At 59.5% G+C, this 27,309-nt stretch overlaps 2 protein-coding genes across 2 annotated transcripts in view; both read right to left on the bottom strand.

Moving 5' to 3' along the window:
- The window catches only part of ASS1 (argininosuccinate synthase 1), a 48,234-nt gene extending 34,864 nt beyond the window's left edge, over positions 1–13,370 (bottom strand). Inside the window, exons 1-5 of the mRNA XM_024562219.3 lie at positions 13,284–13,370; positions 8,508–8,570; positions 6,740–6,846; positions 4,760–4,828; positions 3,548–3,736 (exon numbers count right to left, since the gene is read on the bottom strand). Of these exons, the coding sequence (XP_024417987.1) occupies positions 3,548–3,736; positions 4,760–4,828; positions 6,740–6,844 (363 nt within the window). The 5' untranslated portion in view covers positions 6,845–6,846; positions 8,508–8,570; positions 13,284–13,370. The remainder of the gene's footprint in view (positions 1–3,547; positions 3,737–4,759; positions 4,829–6,739; positions 6,847–8,507; positions 8,571–13,283) is intronic.
- Positions 13,371–20,240: 6,870 nt separating this feature from the next.
- The window catches only part of HMCN2 (hemicentin 2), a 134,817-nt gene continuing 127,748 nt past the window's right edge, over positions 20,241–27,309 (bottom strand). Inside the window, exons 91-97 of the mRNA XM_053919687.1 lie at positions 26,485–26,547; positions 25,781–25,915; positions 24,680–24,808; positions 23,921–24,241; positions 23,091–23,210; positions 22,084–22,210; positions 20,241–21,060 (exon numbers count right to left, since the gene is read on the bottom strand). Of these exons, the coding sequence (XP_053775662.1) occupies positions 20,718–21,060; positions 22,084–22,210; positions 23,091–23,210; positions 23,921–24,241; positions 24,680–24,808; positions 25,781–25,915; positions 26,485–26,547 (1,238 nt within the window). The 3' untranslated portion in view covers positions 20,241–20,717. The remainder of the gene's footprint in view (positions 21,061–22,083; positions 22,211–23,090; positions 23,211–23,920; positions 24,242–24,679; positions 24,809–25,780; positions 25,916–26,484; positions 26,548–27,309) is intronic.

Consider the following 27,309-nt stretch of genomic DNA (forward strand, 5'->3'; position numbering starts at 1 on the left):
AGCTTCTGCGCCACTCCTTGGCGGGGAGGGATCGGGGTCTCGGTGGGGCATGGGGGTGGAGCCCAGCTTGAGTCTGTGACTAGTGCCCCTGGGCTGGGTCCCAGAGGAGAAGCCACCTCTTGCCCCCGGGCCTGTGCACGGTCTGCTCCTGCAGCCTGGGCTGCCCTTGCCCCTTGGTGGCGTTACCGGCTGACACTGGCTCCATCGTAAGTCTCAGTGTCACGTCCCTCAGCCCCTGCTAGGTCAGGGCTCCCGAGTTCCTGGTGTCCCCCTGGCCCCTTCTGTACTGCATCCCCGTGCGTGGAGGAAAGTCGGTGCTGGACAAATAGTGCCCAGAGTGAATGAACACATCGTGAAGGTGACAACTGTGAGGCTGGGACAAGGACTCCGAGGCCCTGGCTCTCTTGCCTGGGAGAGGCCAGCAGCTGACCTGTCCATGGGCCAGAACCTTAGCACTGGCCTCGCGGGATCTCTTCTGCATCTGTGGGGAGCCCCCTGCCATCTGTTTACACCCGGCTCTTTCTCTTCATGGTGAACCCCCTGCAGAAAGTTCTGCCAAGATGCCTTGCTGGGACGTGCCCCAGGATTGCCCATCTCCGGCAGGCCCAGCCAGTGTGGCCCGGTTCTGCCTTCGGGGGCCACAGGGCCCACCTCCTGACACGTCAGTCCCTGGTGCCCGCCCCCAGCCAGCCAGGTCACCAGCTCTGCCCTTCCCAAACTCTACAATTTTTTGGACCCCACCTCAGGCTTTTCTGGTCTTCCCCACCCAGTTCCGGGAAATCGTCCCCAGAGCCCAGTGGGGACCTGCTCAGGTCCTGTAGCCAGGACACTGAGGGACAGGAGTGTGCCTTGCCCACCAACCCCCAGATGAACTGACAGACGCAGGGTGCCACGAATACCCCACCAGGGACCTTTGCACCACTGGTTGACGAGGCCCCCAGTGATGTTTCAAGGCAGACTGTGCCTCTTTGGGACACTGAGTATTAACTGCAGGGAAATCCTCAAGTCCCAAGGGGCCACACAACCGCTGCAGAGGGTGTCGTTCTTAGAACCACATCCCTGCAGAACCAGGGTGGGGGACAGAGGACCCTGGGGGGGCCCCCCGCCTCCTTCTCCATCTGCTTCCTCTAGGGTCAGCCCTGGATAGTCTCAAATACGAGCCTCTGGTGCCCTCTGGTGACCAAATGGAGCAATGCACACAGCTGTTGGTGGCTATGGCCCACAACGTGTGGGTTACTCTGGAGCTCTCTCCCTGGACCCCAAGAGCCACTCAAGCCAGGGCCAGACCCATCAGCCACCAACCCACTCGCTCTACCGGCCCTGAATACCACCCATCCTCAGTCCGGATGGCACCACTGGAGGAACCTTCTCCTGGCAGGAGCCCTTCCGGAATCCTGATCTCCTGGCCTCAGCTTGCACACCTCCTGCAACGGGCGTCTCACTGCCCAGCTCCTTGGCTCATGCACAGGTGAGAGGGCTCAGAAGCTTTTCTGTTCTGCGCTGACATTTATTCTGACCAACCCTCCTCTGCCTGCAGGGCCCTGGTATGGGTCTGATCCCCGTATGACCGGGGCACGTGTGCTTCACTAAGCGTTCACTCCATGCCAGGCCCGTGCTGTGTGCTTGGCTGGAATCGCCTGCTTGTGACTTCGAACTGCCCGGTAAGCTGGTTCTAGTTTATCTGCACGGGGGGCAAGCCACACAGCTCGAGAGTTGGGGAGCCAGGACCTGACCCCGCTGTACAGGCCCTGCAGTCTCTGGGTTCTCCTGCACCCTCTCCTACTGCCCTCTAGTGGAAGGCAGCATGCCCACAGCCAAACCTCACCATCCCACTGGGGGCGCCGGCCACCTGGGGCCCTCCCCGCTGTGTCTCTCACAGTGGTCACACCCAACTCGTGCCCCCTGTGTCTCTGGGCCTTTCCACAGGCTGCTCTCTGTGCCTGGCACACACTTCCTGTGCTCCACTATTCATTCGCCTCCGCTCACCCTTCAGAGCTGTGCTCTGTAAGACAGCTTTCCCTCAGCCCCCTGCCCCCATGTTGCCCCTGGCATGGACCCTCCATGCCTTATCATGGGACCATCCTCCCCCACCTTGCTAGGACACAGGCTCCCTGAGGGTGGAGAAGGGGCCCAAGAAGGATGACACCATTGCCAAGCTCAGCACCTACTCAACCCCTTACAGATACCCAGTATGAGCTCGCTGACCCGCAGCCCAAGCAAATAATGAACGCGTGAGCTTTCGAAGACATGAACCACTGCCACCCTGGTCCTGGCTGTTTGCAAGCACTGTCAAATCCAACTTCCTGCATCAGAATCTCATCTGGGGGTGTTCCTGTGTCACAGTGGACTGGGACCTGCGCCCCCACCACTGCCTCGGCCACCCCGGGGTGGGGCAGGGGCAGGTTAGCACCTGTACGCGGGCGAGGTAGTGAGCTCCCCGTCACTGGGAGGTGCGGAGCCTTCTGCCTGGGGGGTGGTTAAGCAGCCAAGCCCTGTACCTGGCCATTGACACGGTGCCCGCTGACTCTGAGGGCTCACAGTAACAACTCTGCACAGTCATCCACGTGGTTCGGAACGTTGAGCCCTGCCACCTGCGGGACAGTGTGCCGAGGAGGGCTTTCCTGCCCTGCCCCTCCTTCGGCCTGCTCTGGTACAGGCCGGGCCAGGAGAAGGGGAGTGTTACAGGTGGAACTGCGTCCCCACAGAAGATACGTGGAAGCCCAAGCTCCCAGTTCGAGTCTGTGACCTTATTTGGAAACAGGATCTTTACAGAGATAATCAAGGTAAGAGGGGCTACTGGGGTGCAGGGGCCTGATCCCATATGACTGGTGTCCTCATAAAAAGGAAATTTGGACACAAAACTGGATACACACAGAGGGAAGGCGACAAGAAGACAGAGGGTTGAGTGATGCCTCTACCAGGAGCCAGGACAGGACTGAGTCAGTCCCTTCCCCACCCCTTCAGAGGGAGCACGGCTCTGCTGACACCTTGATCTTGGACTTCTGGCCTCCAGAACCGGGAGACAGCACATCTCTGTCATTTAAACCACCCAGTCTGCGGCCCTGGCAAACCGAGGCAGAGTCCTATCCCTGTTTTGCACATGAAGAAACTGAGGCTCAGGCAGGGGAAGGGCTTCGTGCGGCTGGGATCCAAACCCGCCCTGCTCACTCGGGGCTTCCCACCCTTCCCGCTACAGAGATGGCAATTCACGCGCTATGGCCTCGGCCAGTGGTGATGTCCCACGGCTCAGTCAAGTTTGACAAACAGGGTGACCTCACTCCCGTTACACGTGGGACCTGCACACGTACGCGGTGCACATGGGCCGCAGGGCACAGCTGTCGCTATGCCTGGGTGTTCGCTACTGCATACTAGTACTATTCCTCTCAGTCGGGCCAGCCCGCCTGCTGTGCGCCTGGAGGCCATGGGAAAACACCCACAAGTGCGCAAGGCCCGTCTATCCATCGCCAGTGCCTGCATCTCCCCGCGCAGCCCTCGTCCCCTTCTCCCTCCGCCCAGCCTCCCTGATGCCGTCTGCCCTTGGCCTCACCTTTCCCGTGGCGCCGTGGGACACATACTTGGCACCCTCTCGCTGGGCAATCTCCACTTGTTTGCGGGCGATGCAGGGCCTGGCCAGGGAGGTGCCCAGGAGGTAGCGGTCCTCATACAGTGCGCTGGACTGGATGGCAGGCCAGATGAACTCTTCCACAAACTCCTTGCTGACATCCTCAATGAACACCTGCAGGGGAGCCCATGGGAGGGAGTCTCAGCAAGGCCGCAGAGCCCCAGGGGACTGATGTGGTCTGCGTCTAAGGCAGACCCTGCTAATGGACCCTGGCAAGCTGCACCTCTATTTCTCCTTCTGCATCTGGAGCAGACATTGCTAATCAATCCCAGCACGCAGTACTGTTACTCTCTATCCTGCTTTCACAGCAGACATTATTAATCAATCGGGATACACCATCCCACTGAAACTAGCTGTGGTTCTTAAATCCATCCCAGCACAGCACTCTGGGCCTGAAATAAAACTTAGTTGCCACCTAAGATCTGGAGCCATAGATAAATGTCACCCACAAAAGCCAGCAATGATTTTAACTGCAGGGGGCAGCTGGCAATCCTTGGAGGTATTTTTGGTTTTCACAACTCGGGCTGGGTGAGGGAACTGGCTCTGACTCGCATGTCGGGGATGCCCCCATGGGAGCTGCTCACACTTGCACTGTGAGCCCATGTGTGCCGGGACCACATTCACCACGTGGGCCCCGCACCCAGCCGGGCCCGCCCGCCGCACGATTACATGCACTATCAACGCACTAACTCAGCTGGGGTTTCCCGAGTCTGTTGAACGGATGGCAGGATGGGTAAATGGACACAGACCCAAGAGGGATGGCCAGGGGGACGGCTGGGTGAGGGATGAGTGGGTGAAAGAGTGGAGGGACAAATGGACAGAGAGAGAAAAGAGGGATGGCCAGGTGCATGGATGCATGATGGACGGGTAGGTGGACGAGGGAGCGGATGGGAGGCGGCTGGCTGAGGAAGAGACACATGGGTGGGGAGGTGGGAGGTGGAGGAAGCTGGGTGGAGGAGAGCTGAGGTGGCACTCACACCCCTGAAAGCAGAAGGAATTGATTTCATACTCTTGGAAGCAGGGGGGCCAATTGGAAGGGATGCAGGGGACAAGGAACTCTAGGACAGGGGGGCCCACTGCTGCCCCCACCACGTCATAACCCCACTTCCAACCCCAAGCCCTGCCTGGACATGGCACCTTTTTGGCCCCGAGCTTCAGCGCCTTCTTCCTGGCTTCCTCAAAGTCTTCCTTCTGGCCGATGTTAGCCTGAGGAGCAGAAGCAACCAGTCAAGAGGCAGAAAGAGCAGAGAAGAACATCAGCCCCCTGCAGGGGGGCTCCATTTGACGGCTGACATCATCCTAAGGAGAAAGGGCACAGGCCGGGGTCTGGAGAAGCTGGCAAGCATGCAGGAGCCAACCCAGGGCTGCAGGGCTGGCTGAGCCTGGCCCTGTGCAGCCGGTGGCTGGGCTGCCCCATTCGCTATCTCTGCCTTGAAGATCAAAGGCTTCCCTCTAACCATTTTCTCCCGCCTCCCCCTAAAGCCAGAGCAAAGTTTGGCTTGCCAGGAACTGCCCAGCCCCCAGCTCACAGCTCCCTTCCCCAGCCACGGCAGCCACTTGACCAGCACATTCAAGCAGACAGGCGGCAGAAGGGCCTGTGCTCGGGCTCCCGGCTGCCCTGCACTGCTGCCTGACCCCTGGTTCCCAGGGCCCCCGTCTAGACACTGACATACTCTCTGCTGGCCACACTCGGGCCTGCTGCCCGGACCTTGGCCCTGCATCTGCTCACCAGACTCTGGGATCCTCCCAGAGTCCGGCTGCAGGTGGTCCTCAGAGGCCACTCAGCCTTAAACCTGTCCCCCTCCCCCGGTGGCCCTGGAAGCAGACTGGTCCACTGGGCTGCCGACAAGATACACCTGGGCTCTCTGCACCCACACCCAGCTGTAGCGCTCACTCCCCAGGTGACTGAGCCCTCCCTGGGCCTCCCTGGGTCACCCCACCTAAGTGACCTGGGAATTAGGCCTTAGGAGGGATGGTGAAGTGACATTACGTGCAAACAAACCGCTCTGGCAACAGCTGAACTTGTCTGCTCAGAGCGGCACCCCCACCTCCTCTGGGAACAGAACCTTCTTTCCTGGGACTTCCTCCCATAGGGTTGGAGGGGAGCAGAGCAAATCATGTCTCCTGCTCACTGTAGGGGCAGGCTCATGACCCAAAGCTAGCTAATCAGAGTCCTCCAAGACACAGCTTGTGATCAGCGTATGATGGGCAGTGACTCAGGCCAGTGAGAGGACTGCTGGGCCCTGGTGTCAGAGCCTCTGGGGGAAGTTCTCCTTTTTCTGGAAGAATGAGGCTCTGATGATGTGAGCATTGCCTGCCCTGTGGAGAGGCCAAGGAGGGAGCTAGGCAGAGAGGGAGACAGATCTAGATGGGAACCTGGATCAAGCCTTGCCTGAAGCCATCTTACCCCTGGACCTCTCAGTTACATGAGCCAAGAATTGTCTGGGTTTTGTTTGTTTGTTTGTTTGTTTGTTTGTTTGGCTTAAGCTAGTTTGAGTTAGATTTTTAGAATTTGCAGCCTGGAGTCCTGAATAGCACAGCCACATGGCAAAAGATTCAGAAGCCACACCCCGGTTCAACAGAAGTGGGGCTGGTTCAATGAGTGATGTCTGCCATGCACCCTGGGTGGGAGACTGGCATCACACATAACCTATGGCCTATGGCCTGTGACCTCCTTGCCATTCCAGAACGAGGTGGTCTGCAAGGGCTCCAGCAGCTCAGCCGTGGCAGGATCCCATAGTCTGCTGCATTACTAGGGGCTGGCCAGGACTTTGGGAGAGCGGAGGACTGGGTGGCCCTCAGCAGGCCGAGCCCAGTGTCCTCCAGGCAGGTGACCAGCAGCACTGCCAAGTTCGTGTCTGGCGTCCCTTGTCCAGTCCCGCACAGGAGAGCTGGCCTACTCTGTGCTGGGGGGCACATCTCAGACCTGGGGGGCCCCGGGGATGCTCATTGTACAGATGAAGAAAGTGAGACAGTACACTGGGGTGGGGAACAGATTTCCCCACCGTCCAAGTCGGGCTCAGAGCGGGGCGGCCAGGCTTGGGACAGAGACAGTGAGCAGCTGGGCAGGCTGGGCGGGCAGCAGCAGAAAGACAGACACTCCGGGAGCCTCCTCACCAGGTAGGCAATGACATCGTAGCCTTGCTCCTTTAGCCACACAAGGATGCAGGAGGTGTCCAGGCCACCACTGTAGGCTAGAACCACGGAGCCCTTGCTGGACATGTCTGGAAGGAGGCGAGGAAGAACGTGAGTGACGGACCCAGCCCAGCCCCACCTGCTACCTCTGCAAACAGCTCCCGCCTGGCCTGTCCTTCAGCTCCCACCTCGGTCTTCGGCAGCCTTATCCCCTGGACAAGCTGCCACTGGGCATTGGGGACAGGATGTTCACCATCACCAGGGCCAGCTGAGGAGCCCCTCCTCCTTAAAGCCACACCCCTTCCACACCCCCAACAGCCCCCACAGGGGGCCCTGACCTGCACAAGGCTCACACACACCCACAAGCCACACCGGGGCCTGGGAATGCTGACAGCAATTGGGGACGGTGGGGGTGGGGGGCGCATGTCTAGGAGCCAATCCCCCTCCAACCAGAGAAGGTGCCTGAGGCCAAGCTGTTTGGCTGAGGCCGGGATGCAAAGCACCCAGCAGCCAGGAGCCTCCAGGGGCCCCCACGCCCCAGTCAAAACTGCTCCTTGCTCAGCTCACACAGTGCCAGGCAGGGTCACTCTGCACCCCGACTGTGACCCCAGGGAATAGGTGTCGTCATGCCCACTGGTGAGGCAGAGACGGGGCTCACAGAGGTCAAATGCAGCAGGAGGCCAGGACATGTGTCTGTGCCTGGCTCCGGAACCTGGAGCACGCAGTGCTGCCTTCCCGCTGTGGGCCCCCCAGGGACAGGGCTCACACCCCACCCCCAGGACCTCTCCCACCTGGGGCTCCAGTGAACCTTCATATGTTGGGATTTCAGGCTCTTCTCAAACGTTCTGAGGAGGGAGGCACAGAGGGCTGAGCCCCTCAGTGAACCCCACTCTGAAAATGATCAGTCGGGGAGGCTCAGAAGCCAGCCCCCCGAGTGCAGGTGGGGAAACAGGCGCAGAGAGGGAAGGTGGCATGCAGAATCATAGTGCCTCTGTGACCTATAGCTCCCTCCCAGAAGGTGTGGATGCCAGAGGTGTCCCTCTGCAGTGAGGAGAGCGGACCATTTCCCACTCTGTCCCACTCCTCAGCTACAGGGAAGCACTTGCTTGAGGCCATCAGCCAGCAGGGGCAGGGCCCCAGCATCCCAGTTTACAGGGAGCATGCTTGTGTCTGGCGGGAGCGGGTACGCTGCAGCCTGACCAAGGTCAGGGTCCTTATTGTACACTATTGGGAAAGACTGTGGACAACCCCGCAAAGACCCATGGGAACCAGCGGGGGCCATCAGCACTGAAGTGCAGGAACCTGTCCACTGGACTCCCATGTGGCTGGAGGGTCAGAGAGGTGAAGCACCGGCCCAAGGGCCCCTCCCTGGGCAGCAGAGCCTGGACACGAAGCCTGACCATGTGACAAGACACATGTCCGCTGTGCATTTCCTGACATGTCACAGGCCCACCCACCAGCTGGCCCCAGGGCCCACAGGCTCACACTGCCCTTTGGACTTGGAAGAAAACACCCCATGGGACAGAGAGGTTGTGGGTGGGTCTGGCTCATATCCACAACTCTCCCCTGTACTGGCCATTCGGCCACCTGCCAGGCCTTGTCCCCAGCAGGCTGGGCTGCTGGGGACTCCTAGACCCTGACTCTGGGGCCAGCAGACAGTGCCCGTGGCCATCTTGGCCAGGGAACAGGCCATCAGGGGCGGAGGGAAGTAGAGAGGAAGGAGGCAGGAAGGACTAACAGCGAGAAGTACCTGGGTTGGAGGTGTGGGTTCCCGGCTTCTGGAATCTGTTGTCCCCTCTTGGTGAACCTCTCTCTGCAGAACCAAAACCAAGAGCAGCTCAGCTTCCGGGCTCTGGCAGCCCCAGCAGGAGTAGGGGGCTGGGGGAGCAGCAGGAGGCAGAGGCCCTGAACTGGGCTTCCCAGTTGCTGGAACCCCCTCAGAGCAGCCTGGCCAAGGGGGCCATAGGCCAGCGCCTCACCTTGCCTCTCTGATTTGAGAAGGGTGTGTAGTTGGGGAGGCATGTATCCTGTTACATATTTTCTCAACAGCTCTCTTGAGGCGTAACTGACATGCAATAAATTGCCTGGGTCGAGGGTGTCCAATTTAGTGGGTTTTGGCACCCCCAAAACCATCACCACGATCAAGATCAAGAACGTGTCTATTAGAAGCTGACTGTTCCAGTCGTGGTGCCTCGTGTTAGACAGGGAAACTGAGGCTCGGGTTACGGACATCGCTCAAAGCCGTGCTTGGCTGGTAAGCAGCAAGGCCAGGACCGAACCCTGTGTCAGCTGGGTGTGTAAGGACAAGGCTGCCCTTCTCTGGGAAGGTGCAGGGAGGGGGATCCCTGGGGCCACGGCTGTGATTCCTGGGGCCTGAGACGTGCAGACACAATCCAGGTGTATTTGGGAGGTGGCACACCAGGGGTGACTAGAAGAACTGGCCCAGGATTCGCCAGCTCTTCAAGTCACCCCTGGTCTGCCACCTCCCAAACACACCTGGAGCCAAGAGGGTGGGCACCAGAGTGGGGGAGGGGCAGCTCCATGGAGACAGACAGACCACAGGCCGGCGGCCCATCTTGCTCTGCCGCAGTGATTCCACCATGCCTGGTACTTTACCCATCACAACACATGACATGCTGTATTCTAACTGCCCCCGCGCCTGCTGTGAGCTCCGCCGGGACAGGGGTCACCTGGCAGACAGTGCCTGGCATGCAGCAGGCACAGAGAACAATGCTGCCTGCTCTACTGTCCAGAGGTCGGTTCCTCACCTATAAAGAGAGAGGGTTAAAATCCTCCCACGTCTGCAGTTCTGTGAGTGCTCCTTTAGAAACTAGCGAGCCCTCCTGCCTGCCACGCTGTGCGCATGCGCGGACACGGAGGCCCTTGGTCCGGCGTCTGAGCGGTGTGCAAGAACCAGTGTGTATCAAGCACCTGGGAGTGTGTATCTGAGAGTGAACACGTGTGCCGCACCTGTATGAGTGTGCATGCACTTGTGTGCGTGTGTGGGCACGCTGAGATTAGGCAGGCAGGTGACCTGGAACATGACGCAATCTGACACGGGCATTGCTCCTGCCCTCCCAGCCTCTGGGGAAGCTCCGCCCTCAGCAAGCAAGGCCCTGCAGCAGAAGCTAAATGAAGCTGAGGCCTCAGCTGGGGGCTGGGCGGGTGATAGGCGGGGAGGAAAAGAGCGATAGGCCACTGACCCTTGAGCAAGTACTCACTCCCGGTAAAGCACAGTGGCCAGGTCCTCCAGACCTGGGTTCAAGCTACTTAAGCTGCTCATCTGCAAAACTAGTGAGAACCACCCATCTCCCACGGGGCTGCAAGGATTCAGGGAGATGCTGGGGAAGGAGCCTGTGCCTACTGAACTCTCCTTCCTACCACTGGTGCGGTGACCTGGGGCAAGCCCCTCACTGACCATCCATGCAACCTAAAAACCCTTCTGGTCTGACACTGAGCGGCCTGCCGGTGGGAGGGGTCTGGCGGATCCCAGCTGGACTCAGCCTCCCCCAGTCCTAGCCTTGCCCCACCCCACCCTTCAGGAAGGGCCCAAGGCAGGTTTCCTCAGCTCCCAGGGTCAGCCCAGCCGTCCTTTACCAGAATCCTGGCCTGAGTTGGGAAGGCAGGGGACATCCTCCACAGCCCCAGCCAGCGTCATCCCACCAGCTTCCAGTGGAAGTGCCAGGCCAGCCTGGCCCTCGCCCGAAGCTGAGAAAACCCAAGAGGTCTAAAATGTTACAGCTGGGACGGTGACAAGAACAGATGCTATGTTCAGTGCCGAGTGCACGAGATCTCGTGCATGATTTCACGGTGGAGAGACTACTGTTACCACCCGAAGCTCAGAAAAGTTAAGTGACTTGCCCAGGCAAGGAGCTAGTGAATGGCCGTGCTGGGCTGGAAACCCAGGCTGACCGCAGACCACCTGCACTTTACTGCTCTGTGCCCTACGTGCTGGGGCCTCCAGGAGACCACGGACCTCCCTCACTTTACACGGCTTCCAGAAAATAAAACCCCCAACGAATCACCTCCTCCCAGTACTCTCTCTGTTCGCAGGCCAGGGCGGCAGCCTGGTGAACGCCCTTCTGAAACCCCTCTCTGCCACTCGAACTCAGCTGAGCTGGGTTCATTAGTTTGAAACCCGAGCCCCACCTAGCCCACAAGAATTCTCCTGGACTTGGGATTCCCTCATTCTAGGACTGCAGCTCCTATCTCTTTGCTGCCCTCATTAATGTCTGATAGAGCTAGGCTGCAATTCCACACTTTGACCATGAGGTAGCGCCATCAGGACTCAGTCTGAACGTTTGTGTGACAGACCGCACTCATTTCATCTGCCCGTTCTTGATGAGACAGGGAGGTTTTTCCCCCAAACAACAAGTAAGGAAGCTGAGGGCTGGAGGCTTGTCCTAGGCTCTGTACTGAGCCAGCTCTCTCTGGTGACTCCTGGGGCCTGAGAATCCATCAAGAACGCTGGCCTGTGTTGGGGCTGCCAGCACCCCAAAAAGCTTCCTCCACCCAAAGCTGAGGGTCATTCGGGAGTCTGCCTTGGAGTAGGAAGATTGAGCCTCCAGTTTCTTGAAAACACCCTGGGCCAGGCGAAAGGGAGACTAAGTAGACTCACTAGGTGACAGACACTCAACCCCTCTTCAAAGAGCACTTGGCCATAGGGGAGAGAGTGCATTCATTTACTCGTTTACTCTGTTAATAATACTGCACCGCATATGGGGGTCTGGCCTACCCCGAGTCTGGGGAGGGGGCCTGCCCAAAGGAGGGAGGGAGCCGAGGCCTGGAAGGCCCCCTTTCCCAAAGCATTACGGCAGAAGTCAGAGTCCTGGGGCCTGACTCCTGCAGGCTCTTTCCACACCGGTGCCCACAGGCAAGCCTCTCACTTCTGGGGCTGTGAACCCCCACGGAAGGGGCAGCAGCCCAGGGCCCATGGGAAAGTGCTTGCGCAGCAGGTCAGTCTGAGCCTGGCCCCTCCTCTCCCCCCATGGAGGCCCCCACTGGGGTCATGGACCTGGAGAAAAGGGTTACCATCAGAGCCAACTGAGCCCAGAGCGGGCAGGCAGGCAGCTGACGGAGGCACAGGGGAGCCCTCCAGAGCTGCGTGCTGAGTGGGAGCCTTCCTCCTCCACCCGCGCTCGGGGAGCAGGATGCACCACTCATTCCCGAGCGCTGAACAGAGCCAGAACTGCCAGGGGAGCGCACAGGTAGCTCCACCTGGGACAGCCCAGTCCTATGCGCCCCTGCCCTGGCTGAGAGTGGGATGGGAGGGCGAGGGAGTTTTTAAGGGCGATTCCTCCAGTTCCTAATATCACCCAAGTTCCCATTCCTCTGTGGCAGCTTCAGCCCCTACCACCAGAACCTAAGGGAGGAGGGCAGGGAACCTGTCCCCTGTTCCTGCCCACAGCAGGGCACCACCCAGACACAGTGAGTGCGTGGACCCAGGCACTGCCCGCGACCGTCTGCAGAGACCTGCCACTGAGCCCCCAGCCTGTGGCAGCTCTGACAGATGGGGCACCTGGGGCTCGGGAAGCAGAGAGGCTGACCCAAAGCCTCCAGAACCTGCACTCTCCTGACACAGGGCGTGGGCTGGGACAGAGGGATCAAAGCCCCATGCCTATTTGATCCATCCCTGGATAAAGGACAGGTTTGTTCCTGCCCAAATGTGCGGCCAGACGGCCAGGCTCCGGAGGAGACGCCTCACTTTCAGAGAGGAAGGAATACTGAGCGGGGCGGAGGACGGGGGTCACGGGACCTGCTCGGGGAGAGCCCATGAGAGATGGAAGAGGACTTTCCTCCGTTTCACCATGACCCTCCCTTCCTGCAGGGCGCAGCCGCCCGGCTGGCGGACGGTTTCCTGCGGAGCGGCCACTCCCACAGCCTGGAGCCCAGAGCCCAGAGCCAGCCGGAAACCCGGCACCTCGGCCGGGAGAGGCCACGGACCCCGCCTGGGCAGGGAACGCAAACCCCTTCTAGGGGGAAGAAGGCGACAGACGCCCCCTGCTGGTGAAGGGGCCCAGTCACATCCCAGGCACTGGCCCGGCAGCCCAAGTAGGAAACTGAGGCTGGGAGCGGGGGTGGGGGCGCGAGGGGCCGCTGCGCGCAGGCCCCGGGAGATGAGGGGCACAGGTAGGGGGGAGCTCTGGCTTCACCCGGAGAAAATGAGGGAGGTGGGCAGAGGGGGGACGAGAGCGTCTGGGACCCTCACACCCTCTGACTCGCCAAGTCTCCATTTGAGGGTTTCGCGTCATAGAAGCGGCTGCATCAGAGAAGGGAAATTCAGGAAGGACCTCGCCCGCGAAGGGGACGCATAACCCGACCTGCCCCCAAGGACTCGGGACTCGCGCCCCAGTCCCATCCCCGCGGCCGAGGAACCCAGGAATCCGGCCGCCAGGCATTTGAGCCACAGGAGCGGGAACGTCGGCCCCTCCCCTCCCGTTCAGGTCCCAGCCGGGGTCACGTCCGCCTCCTCGGTGTGATGGGGAGAGGGTGACCTAGGCTAGGGATCGGAATGGGGGATCCTTACCGGGGTCCAGGCGGTGGTGGCGAAGCAGGGCCGACTACAGCGCGTATCCTAGGTTATAAGCCCGGGGCCGGGGGCAGGGCTGGGGACCCGGGGCACGTGGGGGAAACGCGCGGGTCAGGCCCCGCCCCCGGGCCCGCCCCCTCGGAGGAGCGGCCCCGCGTTCCTGGCCACCCGCGGATGGGCAGAGCCTCCTTTCCCTTCCTCCTTCATCCTCCCCTTTTCCGTCCTCCCCACTGCAGGCCGTTCCACCCTCGACCCCTGCCTGTCTCTGGGTGCCCGCACACCCTCGGAGGGCGCGCGCGGCGCAGGTCTCCCAGCCCTGGACGGGAAGCAGTGGCCGATCAGGGCGTCGCAGGCGCTGGAACCCACGCAACGGGCAGGCTGAGCGCAGCCGTTCATTTAGAGACCTGCCCCCTGGCCCGGCCTGTGGGGAGCGTACACGCGCTTCGAGGTGGGAGTGGGGGTAAAAGTCCCTCAGGGGCAGTGAGTTTCAGGCCCACATTTGGGTGCTGGCCTTTCTGTAGACCTTACAGCTGCTCCCTCACCCACACCGGCTCCGGGGAGCCGCGTCCCCATTGTGCGGGTGAGAAGACCGAGGCAGAAGTGGAGGCGCCAGTAGAAAGTCTGGGTTTCCTGCCGGTCTGGGATGGAGTCCTGGCTGTCTCCCCAGAGTCCGGCACCTGACTGGACTCCCAAGGGCGCCCAGTAAATAGAGACTGAAGACTGGCTGAGTGCTCACCCATTGCGCAGCAGGGAAAGTTTAGGTTCACAGAGGTGAAGCTTCTTGTTGCAAAAAGAAACGGAGCTGTGAGCTGGGGCTGGCCTTCAGAGATTCCAGATTCGTTTCCCAGCCAGGTTTCCCGGCCCTGACGCCCCCATCACTGCAACCACAGCCCCATGAAACCACAGGTCCTGGCCAGCCCCAGGCTGCGCCATACTTAGGACCGCACCCCCTCCCACCCCCACAGCAGCTTCCCAAGTTCTCTCAGCCCCTGTTGGAGGTGGGAACCTGAGGTCACCCTGCTGGGTTTGCCATTGAGCCATCTTGGAAAAAAACACAGGGGGACAGGGGGTATTAAGGAGGCAGCCCCATCCTGGGCCTTTTCCTGCAACCAAGAAGCAGCCAGAGATCCGGGACCTTCAGCAGAGAGGGGCCAAGAAGTTGCTGCAATTATCCCCATTTTACAGACAAGAACCTGCAGCACAGAGAGAGGGTGTGTTTTCCCCGAGACCGCACAGCATGCAAGTGGCAGGACAGGCCCAGGCCCCAGTGTCTGAAGCTCGGGCCCAAACCCTCTGCTCTGGCTGAGACTCAAAGTGAGTTGGAGGAGCCAGGGTCTCAGTCCCCCCAGCCATAGGCTGTGGGGACATTGACTCCTTGCAGTTCTGTCAAATGGCTCCAGCCCAGGGCACTGTCCCTTCCTGACATACAGGCGCTGATGACGTGGAGGGCGGTGAGATCACAGCTCTGCGGAGAGGAAAACAGGGACCCGACTGCCAGCAGGGGCCCTGCCCACTGGGCCTCAGGGTGGATTTTGCCCAGAGGCAGAGATCAAGGTGAGAGGAGGTTGGCCAGCTCCTGAGTGAGCCACTTCTCACCCCCGCTCCATCTGCCAGGTCCCCACGTACACCCTGCAGAGCCGATCCTCGGTCCAGGGCTGGGGCGTGACCGGAGGGGACCCCCACCTGGGGCTCCACCACCATGGCCTTGTCCTTTCACTCACATGCCGGTTGGGGCTCCTCAAGGAGCCTACACGCCTCCCAGGTAAGTGGCCGTGGGTGGCACCTCTAAAAGCACAGCAGCCTACCCAGGTGGAGAAACTGAGGCAGTGGAGTCTGAGATGTACATATCTTCTAAATACATCCATGTCTGCCCCACTCCCCCCTCCACCTCCTCCACATGGGACTGCCTTCTCCTCACTCCAACCTCGTGACGGTGTCCTGACCCTTTCCCTGCCTCACCCACATCCCCCTCCAATCCTTTCTCCATCCAGCAGCCAGGGCGTTCTTAAAAACGCGCATCAGCACAAGTTGCTGCTTCTTAAAACACTTTGAAGGGTCATTCCCCGCCCCCATCAGCTCCCAGTTGTTCTAGCCACCTTAGCTGAAGACTTTCCTTTTCCCAGTGAATTACGTGGGCACCTCTGTTGAAAAGTAATCGACCGTGTAAGTGTGGGCCTATTTCCAGGTTCCCTCTTCTGTTCCATGGATCGGTTTATCTAGCCTTATGCCAATGCCGTCTCGGTGACTATACAGCTTTTACAGTAAGTCTTGAAGTCAGTGTCCGTCTTCCAACTTCGTTCTGTTTCCAAATGTTTTGGCTACTCCAGGTCCTTTGCATTTCCAAATAAATAGTAGAACCAGCTTGTCAATTTACATGAAAAGCCTTCTGGGGTTTTGATTGGGGATTGTAATAAATCTGCATATATAATATCAGCCTGAGGAGAAAGGACATCTTAACAATACTGAACTTTTCAATCTGTGATCATAGAACTTATCTCCATGTATTTATATCTTGAAAAATTTTCCAGAACTTAAAAAAACATACCACCAAACCACCTTAAAACTGTTCAAAAGTATCCATTGCTACTTACATGAGCAATGGGGAAGAGACCCAAACAGTCGGCTTACTCTTTAGGAGGCTACACCGTGAGTGATCCTCGGTTACGGTGAATTCGATTTTTGTTTGAAATCAGAGGTGTATCTCTAAGATAGTGTTGAACTATATTCCCTTGAGTGCCACGAAATAGCTCCTTTATTGATGTGAAACCCCAGGGAAGACTCGTCTAAGCATACAGACCAGCGGGCTCCAGAGCTAGAAGAGCTGGTGTTTCAGAGGTCCCTGCAGGTGATGAGGCTTCGAAATGGACCAGGCAGGGATGGACACACTCCAGCTGGAAAAGATGTGTGGTTACTGTGGGACAGACCTGCAGTCTGCGGCGTCCCTATGAACAAGGTCACCTCTTGTGCTCAAAGAGATAGGGCTTCTTGGGGTCACAGGTGTGGCTGCTCCACAGCCCAGCTTTGAGATGGACATTTTATTGGACACTTTGGATAAATCGCCAGGTGCAGGCCTGTTCTTCTTTCAGGCCTATTTAGAGAAGAGAAAGAAAGAAGACCTGGCAGGTTGGAGCATCTTCGATGAGTGATATAAAGCCCACAGTTTGAGCAGGAACGCCAGAGACCCTTCTTGGCTCAGGCATCTGGGCTGTTTTATAGTTTCAGATAGGTCTTGCCTAAGACCTATTAAATTTACTTCAAAGTATTTTAAGCTTTTCGAGACCATTGTAAATAATATTTAAAATGTCATTTCCAGACTTTTGTTGCTAGGATATAAATATAAAATTGACTTTGGTATATTGACCTTCTGTTCTACCACCTTGCTAAATTCACTGATTGTATACAGTAGATTTGTGTAAATACCTGAGGATTTTCTGGGATATTTCTAGACAATAATGTTGTCTGTGAACAGAGACAGTTTTACTTTTCCCTTTAGTATCTTTATGTATTTTTTTCTTGCCTTATTGCAAAGGCAAGGGCCCCTAGTCCTCAGCTGGTGAGAGTGGATACCCTTGCCGTGTCCAGGGTCTTAGGGGGAGGCATGCACTCAGGCATCCAGTCTCTCACCATTAGGTGTGATGTGAGCTGTAGGTTTTTCAGAGATGCTTCTCCTCAGGTGAAGAAGTTCTTTTTTATTGTTAGTTTGTTGAGAGTTTTTACCATGAGTAGGGGCTGAATTTTATCAAATGCCTTTTCTGCATCTATTGAGATGACATTATGATTTTCTTTATTTTATAATGTGGTGAATTACATTGATTTTCAGGTGTTAAACCAACCTCACATTACTGGAATAATTATATCTCAATAAAGGTGACTTTTAAATTTTTAAGGTGAAAATGAGACGGGGGGACTTTGAGTGAAAAACACATAAAGGACATAATCAATCACAATGTACAGAACTTATCTGGATCTTGATTTTTTTTAAGCATAAAAGAAATACCATCTTTATGAGCAATTGGAAGCTTGAAGACTGATCGGCTATTTGATGATAAGAAGACATTATTCCTGCTGGTTATTTTAAGGCATGATAATGGCATCGTGGATATGTGTTTTAAAAGGTTTTTCAAGTTTGGAGATGTATTCTCGAGTATTAATGAATCGACATGATTTTTGAAAAGCCTTGGCTGCTCCCCCATCACCCCCAGGGTCACCCCCAGAGCCTGCTCTCCCTCCCCTGCCTGAACCCTCGGTGCTCCAGCCGCACCGGCCGGCCGGGGTTTCTTCCGTGTGCTGAGCTCTGGGTCCTTGCACTCACTGTTTCGTGGGGACGGCCCCTCTGGCCCTTTCGCCTCCTCCACCAGCTTGGTCCCTTGTCAACTGCTCTCTCCCGTGCTGGCACCACAGGGCAGATGCCTCAGGTTTCCATCAATAAGACGGAGCAGCACGATGGCCACCATCTCCTCTCACCTGTGCCTCTGCAGGAGACCCCTCACCTGTAGTCCTGCCTGGGCTCCCCCCCATTTCCAATCCGCCCTCCACACTGAAGCCGGGGTGAACTTTCTCAGGGTTGGAACTGACTTTTGTGGCTACTGGTCTGAACTGCTGAAGGGCCCGCCTGGGGGAAGTGGTCTCATTAAGTCCCCCAGAGACCTGCAGACGCATACGCTGCCTGTGCAGCTAACCAGGGACCTGGCCCCTCCTGTTCCCTGGCTCCCCTCTGCCACTCAGGGGCTCTGCACCTGCAGGTCATGGAGGGGCCCAGTGTGCAGGGACCCCAAGCACCTTGTCCTGTGGCCATCTCATGGCTGGCACCAGAAGCCACTTTGCCACTGCCCAGGCCAGGGAACCAGCCCCAGGGACAGAGAGTGTCCTCCAGGCTGGACCCCACGTTGCCAGTCCCCACCCAGAAGGGACACAGAGTTCAATTGTTGGGTTCTTGGAAAAGCTGCATCATGGAGTTTAATCAGTGACCTGCTGGGTTGTTTTCCACCCCAGACGGTTCGGGACAGCCTCAGAGGTCAGGTGGCCCCAGGGGGCTGGGCAGCTGGACACAGCCCTGGCCAATGACAGCCAGTAGCTGGGATAGTAGAAGTGGAAACACCCCTCGGAGCTGGCTACTACACTGGGTGCCGATCCCTGTGGAAGTGGGTGGGGGTGGATGGGGTAGGGGAGCGCCAGACTGGGGAGTCACAGCCTGGGTTCCAGGCCAGGCCTGCCACAGCCTCGCTGCGTGACTTTGAGCAACCACTTCTGCACCAGCCTCCCTGTGTGTCGTAGGAGAGAGTGGGGGAGGAGGGAGGCTGGACAGACCAGCTTGCTCTTGGCGGTGCCTCAGGTCTCGAATGGCTGTGGTTCCTCCTCTTCATCCTGCTCCTGGCCCTCCCTCCCCTCCCTCCTCAGAGAGTGGAGGCAGGGCAGGTGGTAGGCCAGACGCCCTGGGGCCTTGGAGTCGGCCAGGCTGGGTAGAGTCCTTCTTTTCCCCTCCGGGCTGTGTGAGCTTGGACCAGAGGCTCACCCTGTCTGAGCCCCCAGGCCCACATCTGTGAAATGGGCATACTATTTTTTGCCTCTAGAACTGCTGGGGCCCCAGTATTAAGTAAATTAGTTAGGTTCATAAGGCACTGGACGTTTAAGGAGGAAATAACTCAGACAGCTTTCCTTGTCATCAACCAGATGAGAAAACGCTAAGGGGCAGATGACAGCATCATGTTGAGCAAGGGGAGCAGGGAGAAAGGATCCCTCCTCTCCACACCGCGTGTAAGAGAGACAGCCTCTGTCCGGAGGCAGCACAACAGGGTGGTGGGTGGCAGAGGTGGGGCCACAGTGCGCCCAGGAAGGAGGGCGGGGCCGGGGACTTTGGGGGAGGAGCGTTGCTGAGACTCAGAGCCTATCCCTGGATGCTGGAGAGGTGCCAGTACAAAGGTAGATGTCCTTATCTTGTCCCTCCCCATCCTGCTCCGCGGTGGCTCAAAGGACCTGTCCCAACCCACTTATCTTTCAGATAGCGCCTCCCTCATCCTCCCCGCCCCCTACCTGTCCGAAGCCCCCCTCCAGCCTCCCCCGCCTTTTTGACAGACCTCCACCATCACCCACAGTCCTGCCTGAGAGCCTCCTATCTGCTGTTCCCTCTCCCACTCCCACGCTTCTCCAGGGGTCTGCACAGCTTGCTCCCACACCCCCCTGGGGCCTCTGCTGAAGTACCGCCTTCTCGTGAGGCCTACCCAGACTGGTCTCTTAAAAACAGCCCCTACCCGTGCCCCACCTGCCCAGCTTGGTTTTCTCCCTCACACCACTAACAGGTACACACATTGCTCTTCTTTTCCTTCCTGCTGATAAACCCTTTGCTTCTAGACTGAGAGTCACGTGCGGGGATTTTATGTCCACTGCCTGGCACATAGGTAGGACCAAATGAACCTTTGGTGTTTGAGTAAATGACTGAACTCATTCAATCACTAAGAAAAATGGAGGCCCTGGCTGGTGTGGCTCAGCTGGCTGGGTGTGGTCCTGCAAACGGAAAGGTCGCTGGTTCATTCCCTGTCAGGGCACAGGCCTGGGTTGTGGGTTCAGTTCCCGGTCAGTCAGGATCGATGTTTCTCTCCCTCTCTTTGTCCCTCCCTTCCCTTCTCTTTAGAATCAATTTAAAAAATTTTAAACGTTAAGGATTATTCTTAATTCAGAATTACTTTTTGCTACCACATATTGCTTTCAGTGTGACGCAGTTCCTTCTCATGTAATTCTCCCCACAGCCCCATGGAGGGGGGGCGGCTATTGTCGTTTCATGTTTTTGGATGAGAAAACAGCCCACAGAGGTGCCTGGGCCACCCTACCCAGAGGGAGCCAAGCTGCTGGTCTCAGAGTCCAGGGCTCCTGGACCAGAGGGTGGTGGTTCCCTCCCAGCTACAGCCCCTCCTTATCAAAGCAAAGAATTGAATGAAGATATCGAGCTGGTTAAAAACAAGCATTTTAATGGTATACATGCACACACCCCTGGCCCAGGATGGCAGTGCAGGTGTGAGCTGGTGGCAGCTGCTGCCATCCCCAGGGTCTGCTCCCCTGGGGTGTCCTGGGACAGCTGTGTCCCAGCCCACCTGCAGGCTTCATCCCAGTCCTGCCTGTGGGCTTTGCCAGTTAAGGTAGCCTTTGTCACCTGCCTGCAGGGCTCCGCCCCCACGGGGAGTAGGGAGGATAAGGGCAGCTCCGGTCCTCGAGGTTCTGAGGTCAAGGCTGTGCGCAGGGTCGTGTTTACTAAAAGTCCCCGTGACGCATGGATGGGGGAGAAGATGACAGGCCCTTGCTTCAGTAGATGGAGTACGCAAGGGCCACCCTGTCCCACCAGTGGCCCGGCCTGGGCGGTGACTGGTTTACTTAGGCTCCTTCCCACCTCCCATCCCCGGAGGTCACCGGCCCCAAAGCTGCTGCCAATAACCCCTCCCCTCAGTAGGGGTAGGGGGACACGGAAATGAGCAGGACGTAGATGCTTCGGTGGCGTGGTGCCGCTGCAAGCACGGTGAGCCGGTAGAGGCCGGCGCGGGTGAGCGCGCGGCGGGTGTAGACAGCTCCGAGGCCTGCGCGCAGCTGACGCAGTGCAAATGGGCTTTGCGGGTCTGGCTCGAGCACGCTGAGCTCCGTGCGGTTGGCGGGGACACCAGCCTCGGAGAACGCAGCCAGGCGGGCCACGTCGTGCTGGGCACGCACACCCAGGGGCAGCGGCAGCAGCTTGTACTGCAGCGTGGAGGGGCCGGCGCTGCAGTCCTGCGAGCAGCGCCGGAAGCACGTCCTGCGGGAGGGACAGACGTACAGCCTGGGTTGCCCTGTAGCACTGCTTGGCCCCAGAGACGGTACCTCACCCCAACCTCCGCAGTTCTCCCCTGCGCCGCCATCCCCCAGCCGCCAAAATGCCTTCTCTACAAACACCACTGTCAGCCCATTTTAGAGACCAGTAAACTGAGGCCCAAAGAAACCAGAGATGTGCCCTTTCACATCAGAGCGGGTGCCCCAGGGGCCTTGGCTAGCCGCCCCCAACCCCAGCGCAGGAAGCACAGGTCAGCCATAAAACTTGGAGCCCTCCAAGTCCCTCCAGAGCCTCAGAGCTGAGTCACCTGATCTGGATGGGGGCAGGAGTGCAAAGGGGAGACCAAAGACACGTGCTCAGCCTTACAAGGTCACCCCACTCCACCCCCACCTGAAAGCCTAGGGCTGAAGGGCAGGTTACTGCCCAGGACACTTTTGCTAACGCAGCTGCGCCTCCTGCCGGCTATGATCCCCGAGTCTGTGCATCCTTATATGTGCAGCCCTGGCGAGTGGCATGGTTGTAAACATGTTTTGTGTTTGCGGGTCTGTGCGTGTCTGAGTCCTGGGGTTTTGTTTCTGGGTGGCGTCTCTGTGTCCACCGTTCTATGTGCGGGTTCACGTGTCCCCATGTGGGCAGGTCTTCCAGCCCCGCCCCCCCAGTCCTGTCCCAGCTCCCCCTCCCCTGGCCCACAGCTGGTGTGCTGTTGCATCGCCCTGCGGGAATGAGAGTGCCCAGGTGAGCTTGCACTGGATTGGCTGCAGGCAGGTGCAATTCGTGAGGGCACACTGCCCAGTTGGCACAGAGGCCCTGTGCTGGAGCTCTGGCCAGGTGGATCACGCTGGCCCCAGGAGGGCCCCTGTCTGAGACACGGCCTGGAGGAGGGGTCCCGGGCAGAAGAGGAGCAAGAGGGCAAGCTGATCAGCTCTCTGCAGATAACACTCCCCCTCCCCCATCCCCAATTCATGTTCCCCACACTCCTCCTGGGCCCTCAGCCAACTCAGCCCTTACCCTGGGCTGGAGCCCTGCCGATAGGTGCCAGGGCAGGGCGTGTCCACGCACTGGTAGCTGCCACGGGTGTTAAAGCACATCTGGCCAGGCCCACACTCCACGCCATCTTCCTCACACTCATTGATGTCTGCGGGGGGTGGGGGGGGATGGCAAAGGACAGAAGGGGGGGTGAGAAGAAGGAGCAAAGGCGAAGGGCAGAAGCACAGAAAGCGCAGGATGGATTCAGTGGGAGAGCAATGCCTGCGGAGGATCCAAGGGGGGCAGCCCCTGTCCACTTGTCCCCAGCCAGCCTGATGCGGGACAGCCCTGCCGACAGGCCCTAGCAGCCCTGTGCATGGTGGTGGGCACCCGGGGGGCCTCTGAGCCTAGAGCTGGGCTGGGGAGATGAGGACCCTCAGACCTCCAGTGCCCACTGCCCCTGGACAGAGTGCCCCCATCCTGGCCTGCCCCAGTGGATGCCCCGCTGTTCTCAGAGGACACTCACTGACCCCTGGGACAGAGAGGGAGGGATGGAGACAGGCAGGGCAGGAGGATCCCCACAGTCTAGCAGGGGGCAGCATGGCCGGCCTGGCCCAAGCACGGTCGGTTGGGAAACAGCGCTGACTTGGAGTGAGGGGACTTCACTGTCACCACAGGCAGCAGCTGCTGGGCTGGCCCTGTGCCCACCTTCCAGCGTCTCAGCCAGGCATCTAGGGGAGCCCTGTTTTAGCCCCATTTCACCGGGAGGCTGAGGCTCAGAGAGGTGGAGTGAGTTGCCTGGGGACACACAGCCGAGCTGGGAGGGACCCCTGGGGCTGCTTTCCGATTGTGCCCATGCAGTCCCTTAGCTTCTGCTTGGAGTGCAGGGCCTGGCCTGGCTGTGGGCACCCAGGGCACTCACTTAACTCCTCTGAGCTTGGCTGGGCTCCCTGTCCCTCTCCCACATGAGGTGGAGGAGAAGGGGCTGGAAAGAGCAGAAGGCCCACAAAGCCCTGCCTGGGCCCCTCTGGCTCTGGGCTGAGGCTCACCCTGGCAGTTCTTCCCGCTGGGGAGGAGGCGGTAGCCGGTGGGGCACAGGCACTGGTAGCTGCCCTCGGTGTTCCGGCAGGCGTGCTGGCACAGGCTCCTCACCTGGCACTCATCCCGGTCTGGCCGGGCATCCGTGGTAGGGTGACGGGGGCAGACACACGCTGAGTCACAGACACCCAGAGGCCACACGCCTGCCAGCCAGGCTCGAGGCAGGCCAAGGAAGTCCCTGATTTAGGCGGCCCACCCCTTCTCCCTGCCCTGGATTTGGGGGGTAGGATGGTCCAGGGCTTGCAGGGCTCAGCAAGAGTTAGGGGCTCCATCCTGCGCACCTGGGGTTTGCCAAGGCCTTGGGGTGCACCACTCCCAGCCCAGAGCCTGTTGTCCAGGCGGGAGTTCAGGAGCACGCCCACCACCGGGCTACTCCCCTTCACCTCTCTGCAGCCAGGGTGCTGACTGCAGGGTCCCCACCAGTCCCTGTTCACATTCTCATGTAACGGTTTGGAAAATAGTCCACCTCCCTCTTGGCAGGCCCTAGCCCACTGGCACAGCCAGGGCTCCGAGACACCTTGTAGGGAAGAAGCAACGCCCACCCCACCTGTCTGTGAGCCCTGAATTTCCAAACGGGGAATGCTGCCCACCCCCCCTTCTCCAACATTGGGACCTCTCAATTCTGCCAGCTGCAGGGGGTGGAAAGGCTACAGGTCCAAAAGAAGACAGGGGTTTTGGAAGCAAGGTCCTGGATTTGGACTGAGCTCTGCCACGTCACTTGGTCCCCGAGACAGCACAGCACGGCAGGTGTCCCAGTGGGGTGGCTGGAGCTTGGCCTTACCTGTGCAGACGCCGTTCTGCCGGATGAAGCCAGTGGGGCACCAGGCCCGGCCAGCGCTGCTCAGGGCTCTGGGGCCCGGCCGGAGGGAGACCAAGGCATGGTAGGAGCCACTGGAGGCAGGGGCGCGGGGCCGCAGCCAGGGCACCAAGGGGCCCAAGTGGCTGACGGTGGTCACGTTTTGTGCGCTCCGCTCCAGCGGGGTGCAGGCCTTGCCATCTGGGAGGAGGGTGTGGCCCGGTGGGCACAGACAGCGGTAGCCACCCTGGAGGTTGCGGCACTGGTAGGCACAGGCCCGGGGCAGCTGCAGACACTCGTTGATGTCTGGAAGGGGCGGGGCCAGGCAGGGTGCTGAGGGAGGCTGGGGGTTTGCCACCACAGCCGTGAGGCCTTCCCTAGAACCCTGCTGCCGGAGCGGCTGCACGCAGGCCTGCCTCCCAGCTTCCCTAGAGGCCAGGCCTCCTCGCCTCCTCTCCCACTGAAGCACCCACTGCTCAGAGAGGCCTCAACCTCCCCCAACAATGAGCTGCTCCCAGACTCCCACCTGCTGCTCTCCACCCTCCCCTCCTTGGGTTCCCCGGGAAGGTGACCTTGCAGGGTAGGGGTGAGGTTCAGGGATACAGCGGGCAGAGTAGGAATGCAGGCACGTGGTGGGCGCACAGGCAGCGCTGGCCGCGTTTGGTTACTCATAGAAGACCGCCTTGTCCTAAACACTGCCTGCCTGTGAGCTGGGGTCCCAACTAGGGGGTGGCGTCCCCATACCTAGGCAGGGCAGGCCGGGGCCCTGGAGCCGGTACCCCCTGGGGCAGCTGCAGCGGTGCCCGCCGGGGGTGTTCTCACAGATCTGGTTGTAGTGGCAGCCATCCGACTGCTCCAGACACTCGTCCACATCTGGGGAGGCAGGGGTGGGGCAGCGGCAGGGCTGAGCCTCGAGGCCCGCTCCCAAGGGACACCGCGCCCCTCCACATCTGGGCCCCATCCCACCCAGCCCCATCTCCACCTTCAGGGCCCCCCAATTCTGCCAGCTGTGGAGGTCAAAGGGTTATGGGTCCAAAAGAAGGCAGGGGCTTTGGAGGCAGAGCCCGGGGTTTTGACCCAGCTCTGCCTTGTCTCTTGGTCTTTGAGCAAGTAACTCCCTGTCTGAGCCTCAGTTTCCTCATCTGTAAGGAAGAGTTGGGACCAGACCTCTTCATGGGCCATGGTGAGGAAATTGGATCATGCATGTGCAGGGCTTGGGAGCCTGGCACATGGTTAATGGAAGAAAGAAGGGAGGGCAGAGGGAAGGCAGGGGATGGGGGAGCCCGACCCCGCTGAACAGTCAGGGCGCCCTGAGGGCCCCACGGCCTCTTCTCAGTTCAAGCGCAGCCACGCTCTTCCGCTCCACCGATGGCCTCTCTTGGAGGGGCCAGGAGAAGCCACGATCGTGAAACCATAGAAGGATGGGGCAGGAGGACCCTATAGGTCACCCGTCCAGGGGCGGCACCCAGATGTCATTTCACAGGCTGTGGGAGGAACTATTGAGGAGGGTTTGGAGGCTGTCTTTAGGCTGGGCCATGACCCAGGAGGGGAAGCAGGGGAAGCAGCAGCAGAGATGGCACATGCTCCCCATCCCCACCCTGGTGCCCCTCATTGGATAGACGGGCAAGCCCGAGGCCCAGAAGGAAGACTGCTGTCAGGGGTCCCTGTCTGCCAGTAGCTGCCCAGGTCTGGACTCAGATGCCTCCAGCCCGGCTCAGGCCCCTCCCTGGCTGCCCTGTGCTCCTTCTGCCAAGAGGGTGCCAGTTTCCCCGAAGGCCCGGCGTCCCAGTGACACACAACGCCCCCTTTGCTGAGCCCCGGACAACCCCACCCCATCCCCGTCACCTTCACAGCCAGCCCCTTCAGTGGCCTCCCGGAAGCCAGGCCCGCAGTCGGGGAGGCAGCGGTAGGAGCCAACCAGATCCACACAGCGCTGTCCCTCTGGGCAAAGGCCAGTGTCCCATGCACACTCGTCCACATCTGGGGGTGGATGGGGACAGGGGCTACATGAACACAGGTCCCCAGGCCCCCTCACCACCCCTCCCGCTGGCCTGGCCCCTCATCCTGGTGCCCCCACAAACACAGAGCCCACCCCAAAGGACCAGAGGGTGACTGCTGTGTCCAGGCTCAGTGGATATGAGTGTCATGAGTGCATAGTGGCCTTGTGCATGTTTGGGGGGGATCCCTGCCACCCCCCAGTACTTGAGTCTTTCCCATCTGTGACCCTCGTAACAGGAAGTTCCAGGGGGACAGGGCATTACAGCCCCAGGCCGGCACCCAGAGCCCTCGGGAACGGGCCATCCTCTGAGTGGCCCCAGGCCCCACTGCAGGCCTGGGCCAGGGCCTCTCCGCAGGGCCACGCACCTCTGTAGTCCCTGTTGTGTCCCTGGCCAGGGCGAAGCCAGCCAGGCAGGAGCAGGAGTGGGGGCAGGGACTGGGGCCACAGAGCGCTCGTCCCTGCCTGGGGGTGGGGACAGCCAGCTGAACCGCTTATCCCTCTCAGGCTGACGGGTCCCCCATCCATGCTAGGGTGGGGACAGGGTGCTCACCCATGCAGAATTCCCCCTGGGGGTCCAGCTCAAAGCCCTCCGGGCAGCCAGCTTCATTCTCTTCTGCAAGGCAAAGAGGACAGGCCCTCAGGACACAGGGCGCGAGGGACAGAGAGCAGCACTGGCCGTAGCCTGGGCTCACCGTTCCCACCCGCCAGCCTGGCCAGGCCGATGCCTGCTTGGCTGGGTGCTCAGCCCATGTCCTGGGCCCACGAGCTCATTCCCAGCCCAGGTCCTGTCCCGAGGGGCTCAGGGTGGGCTGGCCAGACCGTGGCTGCCTGGCCCAGAAACCATTAAGTACAAAACGGGAATCCACACACTCGACACTGTGCCTCTGACAGTGGGGAGGAGGGGCCTGGCCACCGGCCGGGGTAGACGAGCACCTGACCGGGCAGTGAGCCCACGGCAGCGTGGGGCAGCCCGTGTTCCAGAGACAGGGAGGAGGCCACACTGTCTAATTGTCACAGGGACAGCGCCCTTGATAAAGCAGTCACTGGGTGCCAGGTGAGGGTTCAGAGACAGCACCTCTGCTCCCGACACCCTGCAAGGCAGGCGGTGCCATGCCCATTTCACAGGTGGGGACATGGAGGCTCGGAGAGGGCTCTGCCCCCAAGGTCTCACGGCCTCGTGTGGGGAACTCCGTCCTGCGGAGCTCTCCCAGCCACCGCAGATGAGAATAAGTCGTCCCGGACACAATCTGCTGTTTCAGTGGGAAAGGGGTGGCGATTCCCTCTAGTGGAGAATGCTCTGAGCCCTTCTCCGAAATGGCTTTTATTGGGATCGGTATGTGCAGGGATAGACAGCATGCATGCATAGCTCATCATC

The sequence above is a fragment of the Desmodus rotundus genome, chromosome 1, assembly GCF_022682495.2.
Source record: "Desmodus rotundus isolate HL8 chromosome 1, HLdesRot8A.1, whole genome shotgun sequence".
Classification (NCBI taxonomy): domain Eukaryota; kingdom Metazoa; phylum Chordata; class Mammalia; order Chiroptera; family Phyllostomidae; genus Desmodus; species Desmodus rotundus.